This window comes from Trematosphaeria pertusa, assembly GCF_010094035.1.
Source record: "Trematosphaeria pertusa strain CBS 122368 unplaced genomic scaffold BU26scaffold_13, whole genome shotgun sequence".
Lineage (NCBI taxonomy): Eukaryota > Fungi > Ascomycota > Dothideomycetes > Pleosporales > Trematosphaeriaceae > Trematosphaeria > Trematosphaeria pertusa.
In genome coordinates this window covers 680011-692152 of record NW_022987224.1, presented here as the reverse complement: position 1 = coordinate 692152, position 12142 = coordinate 680011, and the positions used below count along the sequence as shown (strand labels likewise).

General features: G+C 36.9%; 3 protein-coding genes across 3 annotated transcripts; 2 read left to right on the top strand and 1 right to left on the bottom strand.

Moving 5' to 3' along the window:
- The first annotated feature begins 6818 nt into the window (after positions 1 to 6818).
- Positions 6819 to 7910, top strand: BU26DRAFT_522259 (uncharacterized protein). Its single transcript, XM_033829743.1, has one exon. It carries the CDS (start codon positions 6854 to 6856, stop codon positions 7721 to 7723), a length of 870 nt encoding a protein of 289 aa, XP_033680149.1. The 5' UTR covers positions 6819 to 6853; the 3' UTR covers positions 7724 to 7910.
- Positions 7911 to 8084: 174 nt separating this feature from the next.
- BU26DRAFT_568440 (uncharacterized protein) lies at positions 8085 to 9888 on the bottom strand (the record flags this gene model as incomplete). The annotated part of the gene is made up of 4 exons (XM_033833771.1): positions 8085 to 8456; positions 8513 to 8951; positions 9014 to 9140; positions 9699 to 9888. The coding sequence occupies 4 exons, from the start codon at positions 9886 to 9888 to the stop codon at positions 8085 to 8087; spliced, it is 1128 nt and encodes a 375-aa protein (XP_033680148.1).
- A 644-nt stretch (positions 9889 to 10532) lies between these two features.
- BU26DRAFT_408714 (uncharacterized protein) lies at positions 10533 to 11498 on the top strand (the record flags this gene model as incomplete). The annotated part of the gene is made up of 1 exon (XM_033822899.1): positions 10533 to 11498. A coding segment is annotated over one exon (966 nt), but the record flags the coding sequence as incomplete, so codon positions are not given.
- Between the last annotated feature and the right edge of the window lie 644 nt (positions 11499 to 12142).

Here is a 12142-nt window from a genome sequence, read left to right as displayed (position 1 = left end):
TAAAGAATTAGCTTATAAGGTAAGCTAATAGCTATTTAGCTAGTATAGAATACTAGAACAGGTTACTATAGATAGAGATAAGCTGTTTACGTCTAAGTTCTAGAATGCACTACTTAGCTAAATAGAGATAAGTAATAGAATATTAACTAGCTTTTACCTATAGACTAATAGATAAATAGAGCAAATAAACTAGACTCTAGAAGAATATCTAAGAAACTACGTTAACTAGAAATAAGATAACTAGGTTAAACTACTACTTATAGCATAACTAGTATATAATATAGTAAAATAAGAAACTATAGAGATAACTCTCTACTAAGTATATTATAGCTATAGAACTAGAATATATAGATTATTAATATATATAACTATAATCTCTCTAAAAGCAAAGAAGAAAGAACGCTAAATAAGAATAATCTATAGTAAGCTATAAAGAATAGCAGAGAAAATAACTTAATAGATAAATAAGAAAAAAATTAAAAGACTAACCTTTAAGAAGAGAAGTAAAGTTTTTATTCTATAAAAAAACTTACGTACTAAACAACCTAGTAAGAAACTTAACTACTTAAGAATTAGACTATTTAAAGTTAATAAGTAACTTAGACCTATTAACTTTAGGTTAAAACTACTACTAATAATACGAATATACTCTATATTCTATAAATCTAGACTTAAGCTAGCGCCTAATAATATACTACTTAATAGATAAACTAAGGTAGAACTAGACTAGAACTTTAAGGTTAAAAGAATACTAGACAAAAGACGTATACAAGATTAGTAGAAATACTAGGTTAGGTAGAAAGAATACCTACTAGAGAAAGATACCTAAAAGCTACTAGAGAACCTTAGAAACTACTCTAAGAAACTTAAGAAGTTTTATTAGTAGTACTAACTCTAAAACCTAGAGACTAGAATTCTAGATTCTCTAGATAACTCTAGTTAAACAACTAGAGAGAATTAACTAGAGAGATAAAAGGTTATAGCTATAAGAATTACTATACCTTATACTCTAACTACTCTAACTTCTTAATATTAGCTAGATCTTTTAAAAGTAGCGTATTATAATAATACTATACTAGCTCTAACTACTTTTATAGACGCTTGCTACAAGTATCTATAGACTACTAGAATTCGCTTAGATAGGCCTTCTAAGCACGTAGGCGATTTAGCTTAAGCTGCTAAGTCTTAGCAAGGCGCTCTACCTTAAGACTAGCCTTAGACTACTAAGAACGCAAATTAGCTACTAGCTAATCTAGCTTCTCTACCTCTTTCTAATCTAGTACTTTATTATAAGACTAGCTCTTTATAATATACTCTAAATAGTAACTAGAAAATACCTCTATAACGTAACGTAAGTTATAGAAGAGATAAGTACTATAAGAGTTATTAGATATATTAACGCCTATATATAGAATAAGGTTAGCGTAATAGTAGTAGTAAACTATTAAAAACTTAGTACGCGTAGATAGTATAGTAGAAATAAGAAGAGAAAAGAGAATATAATACTATAGAACTATAGGTAGTACTACTCTTATATAGAAATAGCGTAAAATAATAAAATACTATACCTAGAAATAGAATAGAGCTTTAGAATAATACTTTAGAAAAAGAGGTAAGTATTATAATTATAGAATTAGAAATAAGGTTAACTAGCTAGAATAGAGAAAATAATAGGCTAAGCCTAGAGTTATAGAATAAAAGGTTATATATAAAGTTATAAGAATAGTTAGAGTTATATAACGTAGATTAGATAGATTAGAAGAATTAGAACTAATCTAGGTAATTAGCTCTAATCTAGAAAATCTATAGAAGCTAGAGTCTTAGTACCTAATCTAGCTAAGATAGTATATATATATAACTAGAAGAAGCTTACTTTTTATAGCTTTTTATAGTTATTATTTTATTTATTAAATTACTATAGAAACTTATAATTTATAGTACTATTATATCTACCTCTTTATTACTAAAGATTCTAGCCTAAAGTATACTCTCTACGTCTTCTTATAAAAGTAAGTCTTAGTTTAAGTTAGAAGAATAGCTTATAATACTAGCTATAAGCTAGCTTTAATTATAAGAGTATTCTTTTTCTAAATCTACTTTCTTTTATATAAATTATACTTTTTTTTCTATATATTAGCTACTTAAAGCTAGATAACTTTAGACTTTATAAGTACTAGCTAATATACTATTAGCTTATTACCTTTTTTAAGCTAATTAAGTAACTTAATAATATAAGTTAGTAATAAATTAAGATACTATATAATTTTTTTCTAAATTAGAATTAATTATAACTTTAATTTAGTAGAATTACTAGATATTTTATACTTCTAGGTAGTAGTATTATTAGTAGAAAGTATTAGCGTATATAATTAAACTTTAAGCTTTAATACTACTAAATCTAGATTAAATAAAACTAAGCTAGTATTTTTAAATTCTGCTCTAATATTATTATCTATAATTAATATATAAAAAGTTACGTAAAATATAAGTAGAAACTTAGTTTTTAAAATATAGTTAATATAGCTATATATTAGAATCTTAACTTAGTAGCTATATACTATTTTTAATAGTAAAAAGTAGCTAATATTAAGTAGCTATAAAAGATATAATAAATATACTAGTATATAAAGAGCTATAATTTTACTCTTTTTATAGTACTACTAGAATTTAATAAAGCTATAGCTTTTATAGCTATCTAAAATTAGTAGATAATATATATCTATAATATAACTTTTACTATATAATACTAACTTTATTTATTATCTAGCTACTCTTAGAAATAGCTATAACCTAGTTATATAGTAGCTAGCTACTCTTATACTATACTAAGAGATAGTTCTTATCTATAATAATAAAAAATAGTAGAATCTATATATTATCTACTACTCTTACTATTATAATTATTAAAATCTATTTATAATTATCTAGTTAAAAACTCTTTAGTTATAATTATCTCTTAGAGCTAGTAGCTACTATCTAAGATAATATTATTTCTATTATAAAGCTAGATTTATTAAAATTATATATATCTTTATTAATAATACTATAGTTTATCTTTATATTATCTACTAGATTAAACTATATCTAAATAATTATAGAATTTTCTTACTTTACTTTTTAATAGTTATATCTATAATTAAGCTATATTTTAAGCTTTAGATAGTATATAATAAAGTAGTTTAGCTAGTTTTTATCTATAATCTTTTCTCTCTACTTAGTAAGTAGCTAATTAGCTATATCTTAAATTTTTATACGTCTAGATTAAGTATATAGTTAATTATTATCTACTCTTTATTTATAGTAAGCTTTATTAAATTAGATATCTTTTTATATCTTTAAGTTACTCTATTATATTAATAGTAAACTTTTTTTTATAGTATATTATAGAGAGCTATAGTGTATTATAAGCTTAGCTCTAAGTTTTACTAAATAGTCTAAAGCGTAAGCTATATCTAGAATTTATCTAAAGTTAATTAGGCGTTTATAAAGAGCTTTATAATTAAGATAGTAGTATTTAGTAAAGACTTAGTATTTTTAGAGTATTTAGTAGTATAGAGTATTTACTAGTAAAGTATATTAGTATTTTTAGAGCTTTTACTTATATAGAGCTTTTACTTATAACGTACTTTATAAGTAAACTAACTATCTAAGTAAGCTAACTACCTTTCTTTTAGTAAGAAAAATTAACGAAAATTAACCTATTTTTCTTAAATAACTAAGTAAAACCTTAATATATTTCTATAAAAATTTATATATATATTTTCTATAGTATATTATACTTTATATTATAGTTATACTAAGATATATTACGTAATTAAAAAGCTATACGTATTTAACTAACTTTTTAAAAAAAACCTAGTTTTCTTCTAGTAAGTACTATTATATCTCTATAATAATATATAAAACTTATAGTATATAATATCTATAACGTACTTTATAAGTAAACTAACTATATAAGTAAGCTAACTACTTTTACTAAGTCTTTACTAAAAATTATCTTAACTACTATAAGTCTAGCTATCTATATAGAATTATTCTCTTATAAAGCTAGAATATAGCTTACTTTCTCTACTATTTAGACTAGCTAAATCTAGAGTAAATAACGCGCTATAGCTATATATAGAGTTTACTAATTAACGCTAAAGAACTAATATAATAAAGTAACTAAAAGATATAAAAAAATATCTAATTTAATAAAGCTTACTATAAATAAAGAGTAGGTAATAATTAACTATATACTTAACCTAGACGCGCAAGAATTTACTCTCTAGCTTACTACTATTTAAGATATAGCTAATTAGCTACTTACTAAATAGAGAGAAAAGGTTATAGGTAAGAACTAGCTAAATAACTTTATTAAGCGCTATTCTAAGCTTAAAACGTAGCTTAATTATAAGTATAACTATTAGAAAGTAAAGTAAGAAGATTCTATAATTATTTAGGCGTAGTTTAACCTAGTAGGTAATATAAAGGTAAAATATAGTATTACTAATAAAGATACGTATAATTTTAATAAATCTAGCTTTATAATAGAAATAATATTACTTTAGATAGTAGTTACTAGCTCTAAGAGATAAATATAACTAAAGAGCTTTTAACTAGATAATTATAAGTAGATTTTAGTAATTATAATAGTAAGAGTAGTAGATAATATATAGGTTCTACTATTTCTTATTATTATAGGTAAGAACTATCTTTTAGTATAGTATAAAGGTAGCTAGCTATTATGTAACTAGGTTATAGCTATCTCTAAAAGTAGCTAGATAATAAATAAAGTTAGTATTATATAGTTAAAGTACTTTAATACGTATACTAAGAGTCGCGTTATAGATATATATTATCTACTAATTTTAGATAGCTATAAAAGCTATAGCTCTATTAAATTCTAATAGTACTATAAGAAGAATAAAATTATAGCTCTTTATATACTAGTATATTTATTATACCTTCTATAGCTACTTAATATTAGCTACTTTTTACTATTAAAGGTAGTATATAGCTACTAAGTTAAGATTCTAATATATAGCTATATTAACTATATTATAAAAACTAAGTTTCTACTTACGTTTTATATAGCTTTTTACGTATTAATTATAGATAATAATATTAGAGTAGAATTTAGAGATACTAGCTTAGTTCTATTTAACCTAGATTTAGTAGTATTAAAGCTTAAAGTTTAATTACGTACGCTAATACTCTCTACTACTAATACTACTATCTAGAAGTATAAAATATCTAGTAATCTTATTAAAGTAAGGTTCTAATTAACTCTAATTTAATTAAAGATTATATAGTTTCTTAATTTATTACTAACTTATATTATTAAGTTACTTAATTAGCTTAAGAAAGGTAATAAGCTAATAGCGTATTAGCTAGTACTTATAGAGTCTAAAGTTACCTAGCTTTAAGTAGCTAACGTATAGAAAAAGAAGTATAATTTACGTAAAAGAAAGTAAATTTAGAAAGAGAATACTCTTATAATTAAAGCTAGCTTATAGCTAGTTGCTTAAAGAGAGGCTGCGAATTAGAATAAGAGTAAGAAGTAGCGTAAAGAGGTAGTAGTACGCGATAGCTAGCTAGCTTAGCAACGCTATAGATACTATAGTAAGCTAGAGTATAATACGTAAACGTACTAGATAGTTAAAAATAATATAGATAAGTTAGATAGCTTATCTAGATTTATCTTAAGTAGCTTAGAGTTAGAGTAATCTAACTAAGATAGTAGCTTTTTAGTAGAGGCTTAGTAAAAGTAGTTAGCTTGCTTATATAGTCGATTCGCTTATAAAGTACGTTAACTTAATAAAGATTTCTAGAAAACTTCTATAGAGCTAGCTCTTCTAGATATAGTATAATAAGAAATAGAAGTTAGAAAAATATCTTTTTTAGAGTATTCTCTTCTAACTATATATATATATAAATAATCTAGCTATATAAAGTTATATATTATAAGCTAATATATATTATAAGTCTTTTATATATTTAGAAATATAAATTTTAAAATAGTTTTAGTATATTTCTATTTTACTATACTATACTATAAAAAGACTTTACTTTTAAATAACTACTTAAAGCTAGTATATTATTAGTTAATAAGCTCTATATAGTTAGAGTCTACTATAATTTATATAATAATAACTTTATATAGCTAGATTATCTATATATATATATATAGTTAGAAGAGAAAACTCTAATAAAGATATTTTTCTAACTTCTATCTCTTATTACGCTATACCTAGAAGAGCTAGTAGTATAGAAGTTTTCTAAAAACCTTTATTACGTTATAAATACTATATACTATAAGTTTTATATATTATTATAGAGGTATAATAGTACTTACTAGAAGAAAACTAGATTTTTTCTTAAAAGTTACTTAAATACGTATAGCTTTTTAATTACGTAATATATCTTAGTGTAACTTTACTATAAGGTATAATATACTATAGAGAATATATATATAAACTTTTATAGAAAAATATTAAGGTTTTGCTTAGTTATTTAAGAAAAACGAGTTAGTTTTCGTTAATTTTTCTTGCTAAGAAATCGTGGGCAGTTTGCTTATGTAAGCGGTTTGCTTATAAAGTATATTATTAGAGATAATTAGTCTTTTTAAAAGAGTAATTAAGATAGTAGATATTATACTATAGTTAATAGAGTAGACGTAATTTACGTATTTTAGTAATATTTAGCTTACTAATCTATTTAGGATACTAATTCGACAAGTTACGCAACGCGATGGTGTTCATGTCCGCGTTCTTAGTCCGTGCACGGTTTCGGCTCCGATGTATTTAATCCTGGGTAGCTGCGGTGACGGTGCCCCATCCGCCTTTCGCTCCTTGCCCGCTCAACCACATCCATGATGGCTTCCTGTAGTCTGCCTTATGTCGCAGACGCTGGAAGTCTGCCAGCAACTCTACCAACAGTGCACGACATCGAGTCTGCGGAAAAGATCTTCAGCGACACGACAGGACGTAAAGTTGTTGGTGTGGGCACTCACTTCATGGTCAAGTATGGAGTCCAGGTCGATCCCCTCGAAGGCCAGACGATGTTGTTTCTGGCACAATCGACACTGATCCCCGTCCCGCGGGTTTACGCGATGTTCCAAAACTCCGCCCAAGATACTACCTACATCGTCATGGAACGTATCAAGGGATCGAGCCTGGATCTGGAGTGGCCTCGGATGGACTGCGCATCAACGGAAGCCGTTGCGTTTCAGCTTCGGAGCATCTTTGGAGAGATGCGAAAGCTGCCTTCCCCTGGTGGATACTGCAGCGTCGGCCGTCGAGGACTACCGGACGGTCTCTTCTGGACAGATGATCCAGCAAACCCATATGCCGGACCCTTCGACACAGAAGCGGAGCTTAACAGTGCCATAATTCTCAAATACACAGAGAATGGTCTTTCGAAGCACAAGGCGAGCTACTACACTCGCACGTTCGCTGGTGTCTTCCAGGGTCACAAGCCCACCTTCTCGCACGCAGATTTTCAACGGAAGAATGTTCTTGTGCGCACTCCAGAGACACAAGCGGACAGCGCGCACCCCGAGTTGGTCATCATAGACTGGGAGTTTGCCGGCTGGTATCCAAGTTACTGGGAGTACGCCCGAGCAATCTTTGCTTGCGGACGTTGGGACGATGACTGGAGCGATTGGGTGGATGAGATACTGGAGCCGTTCCGCAACGAGTATGCATGGATGGAGATACTACTCAGGGAGATGTGGTCATGATCGACGTGTACTCTAAACGATCAAATGCGCTCTCATACTGGTCACGTGCGCAAGCTGGTGGGCTGTGTTATAGCAAGCTGCTTCCTTGCTGCACGCTGTCAGACACACCGTTCAGAACGCCGTTGCGCTTTGAAGCCCCGAGACAGCAGGCTTACAGCCCGTAAGCCTGCTGTCCAGCAGTTCCGCCGACTAGAAGTGAAAGAATCACGATCAGCGTTTCACTGGGTCTTGTCACACGCAGGCCCTCAAATCACCAGCTGGTCGATCGGCATCACCAGCACTAGCTTTTTCTGATCATGATGTTATTATCGAAACCTCTGCGTTCCTCTTTGAACTTACAGAACAGCATCACTACCATGGATCAGGCCCTAGCTCTACCCAAGTAATCCTGCCTCCCCGAGGCATTTGCATTGGGTTCTGTTTTGAGCGTCCTGCCTCCACCGTATTCCGGCCGCCAGTTTGTTCTTCCCTCGTCTGTGTCTCTGCCTTCGAATTGTGGGTGATCGCTCGTCGCCAGGACTCTGCGCTCAGACCTCCGGACACTCATCTGCAAGAAGTCACCGGATATCTTTTGGATCGACTGGTCACTAAGATGGCCGCCGATCTGCTTGATCTGATCCCCGTATCCACGGTTCTTGCCGTGGATTGTCTTCTGACCATTTGATACCAGGAACTGCACTGGTTCGTTGCCTGTAGCGTGGTTGTCGATGACGCTGATGTTCTCTTTCAGCTGCTGGTCTGCTTGCAAGCAGATGTCTCTGCATTTACGAGCAGTCTTCCATCCTTCACGCAACCCGGCGAGATCTCTTGTGTCCTCTTGCGCCATGTTGCGCTCGAGCTAGACAACATCCGATCTAGGATGTCTTGCATGTGGCTTTCCAACCTTGCAGCCGTCTGCTCCATGCTAGACCTACATTCTTGTATGCCATCGCTCGTGATCTTCTCAGGGCTGTTGTCTGAGCCTCGAGAAAGATCGTTGGCCGACGATGACTGAATCTGATCGATAAGCTTGGAGAACTGAGCGCAGATCAAGAGGCATTTCTGCGCGCTTGCGCGCTCGTCCTCTATGCTTTGAAGTTCTGTTGTAGCCGAGCTTGACGCAGTGCGTTCCACCAGAGACTGGAGCTTTTCGTCGATGGTTTCGAGTCCGGCCTCGAGATCGTTGGTCGCAGTCTTGATAAGGTCTTTGTATTCTCCAAGACGCTCCAGAGTAACCGAAGATTTGCGACTGAAGAAGGAGAGCTGGTTAAATCTACTGAGCAACGCTGGGCGCTGAGCTGAAGAACTTACAGCTGCACATCTGTGAGTGCGATGTTGATCGTCGACTTGTACGCTGCTAGTGAATCCTTGAAATCGTCGATGTCGTCCCCCATATACCGCAGCTTGGCCCAATCTCGAAAACTTTGTCGGTCGCCCCCTGATCGTGAACAGCACTTTTGGAGCTCTTGCAGAAACTCGTCGCAAGCGCTGCTACATCGTCACAAAGGAAGATCAAGCGCGGGAAGATCAACGACGAAACGGCTTGGGTCTAGAGCCCACTGAACTGAACTCGATGCTTCGCAGCAGGAGTTGTCCAGTCACTCAACTCCATCCAGCAGAGGGTTCAGGATTCGGGGCAAAGCGTACGCGGTGTGATCTATTCGGGAAAATACGGCACCGCAACAGACTAGGCAGGATGCATGCAAGATTAGATTAGTGGCGAGGGGCACAACAATGCAAGCGATGTGCGTTCTAGTCTTGTATACATAGTGGAAACCATGACTGTTGCAAGGTCTCGAGCGTCGGAAAGTAGGCGGCTTGGACTCTCAGTACATCACCCGAGCGCAAAGGTACCGAAAGTAGACACGGAAGGAAGAGAAAGGGGATGAACCTGCATGGAAGATAGAGCACAGGAACGGAGCAGCAAGAAGGTGCGACAGACGGTGTCATCGGCGCTATATGCGCCGTCTCTTGTTCGACGACCACTCCTCCTCACCTGCTCTCTTGCGCTTGCGGAGGTCAGACCGGCCGAATGCCGCATCGAGGCCCTGCGCGGCGACGAGCTTTCGCACGGAGAACGGCGAGCCGCTGATGTCGCTGCCGGCTTCCTCGTCCGCCAGCTGCAGGGTGATGGCGAACTTGTCCTTCGACTCTACGTCGAGGGACAGGCAGAAGTTGCCATCCATACCAATGCACAAGGCGTCTGAGGCATCTGAGACGGCCCAGTCGCCGACACGAAACCTACCACGGCTGCTGGACAGCTTGCGCAGGGGCGCCGCGAGAGCAGCATCACCGCGCCGTATCGAGCACCGGATATACCCACGGAACGCGTACCTACCATTGCGCCACTGCGGGAGCGCGCCGTCGTCGAGCTCAAAGAGCAGGGTCGGCCTGTGACTTCAGCGTCAGCTCTGGCATCATGCTGGTGTCATCGAGCCGCGGCTCGGGGCCGCCGAAGTCGACGTCGAGCCGGTGGACGCGATGGAGGACCTTACTAGCCAGCGCGATGCTCTTGCAGGCGCGCTGCACCGTCCGGTCGCGCGTCTTCTCGAGAAGCAGGTCGCGAATGCGACGTAGCGCGCCGTTCTTGCGCAGGCTGCGACAATCGCTCGTCGAGACGTCGTAGTTGCTCGGTCCCGGCTCGCCTGTGCCCAGGGAGACGACAAAGTTAGGCTGGCCAGCGTGCGGGAAGAGCGCGGCAGCCTCAGGCAGAGCCTAGAGTGGCGGATCTTTTTTGAGCGCGCCGGCATCTTAGAAGGTGCCGACGTTGTTAATGTGCGCTGCATCAGGGAGTCAAACTGAAGCAGATCGGGCCCCAAAGATGGACGACGCCTTCCAATATCCTCCTTTACCCACTGGGCAAGACGCCATCCGCATCCTCACTCTCGAGCCTGGCGAGTTTATGCAGCCGCTGACTTGTACCCTCGCGTCAACCGCTTTCGCTACAAGGCCAAAATACATCGCGCTCTCTTACACATGGGGCCCTTCGTACCCCGGCAATGCGAAGCTTCCAACAGTGCCTCATTCCCCACAACCTTTATTACCAGGCGCTGCGGCATTACCAACGAGTCGAGAACATTCGCCGCTATCTGATCGGCAACGGCATTCAAATGTATCCAACCACTACCACTCCGAATCTCAAATGACATTAGAAGGTCCATCTAAAGCAGGCCACATAATGCTAAATGGCCAACCTTTTCCTATCCAGCAGAATCTCCACCTTGCCCTCCTCCACATCCGCTCCCTGACGCATCCAATAACCCTTTGGGTGGACTATGTTTGCATCAACCAAAAGGATATTGCGGAAGTAGCAATGATGTCCTTCATCTATACCCGAATTCTCCATGTGATCGCCTGGCTTGGCACCCAAGATTACCAGAGCTGGAGCGATCCATTCCGTGGTATGGCAGCCGACTGGAAGGGCGGTCATGGCCACCAATTTGCGGCCGCTGTAGCTAAGGATGCCAGACCTCACTGGTCAACGCCGGTGACTTGTAAGGTTCTCGCAAGACTTGTGGAGAGTGCATACTGGACTAGACTCTGGATTGTGCAAGAGGTGTGTCTGCCTCGCTCCCTGGTTCTCCTATACGGCGCAAAGATCTGGGCTTTTGAGGATTTCCGGGATTTCCGGGAGTGGGAAGTCCTGAAATTGGAGAGAGCTAGGCATTCACCCGCGGATTTAAGATGGGATAATTTGGGAGCCATGCTGCAACGAGCGGATACCAGGGATGCTAGGCATAGGGAAGAAACGAAGCTGGAGGTGCTTATTGCAAAGTTCTCTAAGAGTGCGTGCTCGGAGAAACGTGATAGAGTATACAGCCTACTGGGGTTGGCCAATGATGCGACACCGTTTTCACGTCCTCCATTCCATACGGACTCAGTCGAAAAACGAGCCAGAATGGTAGAATCTGAACGAGAAGGCATGTTCGAAGTCGACTACTCTCGCTCATTCTACGAAGTGTGGGCTGATACGGTGAAATTCATTGTTTTCAAGACTACAAGTGTCGAAGAACTCCCTGGCCTTTTAGATGAGCACCTCGAAATGCAGAGGCGGCTTAGCATAGTAAGAGCTGCCAGTGTTGTACAACAGGCTCTTGGGGGGCGAGTGGAAGAAGATGCTAGATCGTTAGACACGGTCCCGGTAAGCCTAGCCTTTTCCTTCTCCATTAACCTCTCAAGGTGAATGTAACAGGACTAGTAACTGTAAAGAAAAGTATGGCTAAATTGAGTAGACGATATACGAAAGGCCTAGCATAAGAGCTGCAGGATTAATGTGCGGCACGATCCTCCAGCTCGGGCCAGCATATTCAGACCTCGTCGCTTCTTTCAAATCGAACCAGGAATGGACCTCTTGCTGGGAAACGCACTATCAAGACTCCAAAGACGGTGAAATTCTTCGCGAAAAGAGCGAAAAGTACATGGGCAAGATCATGGCATTTG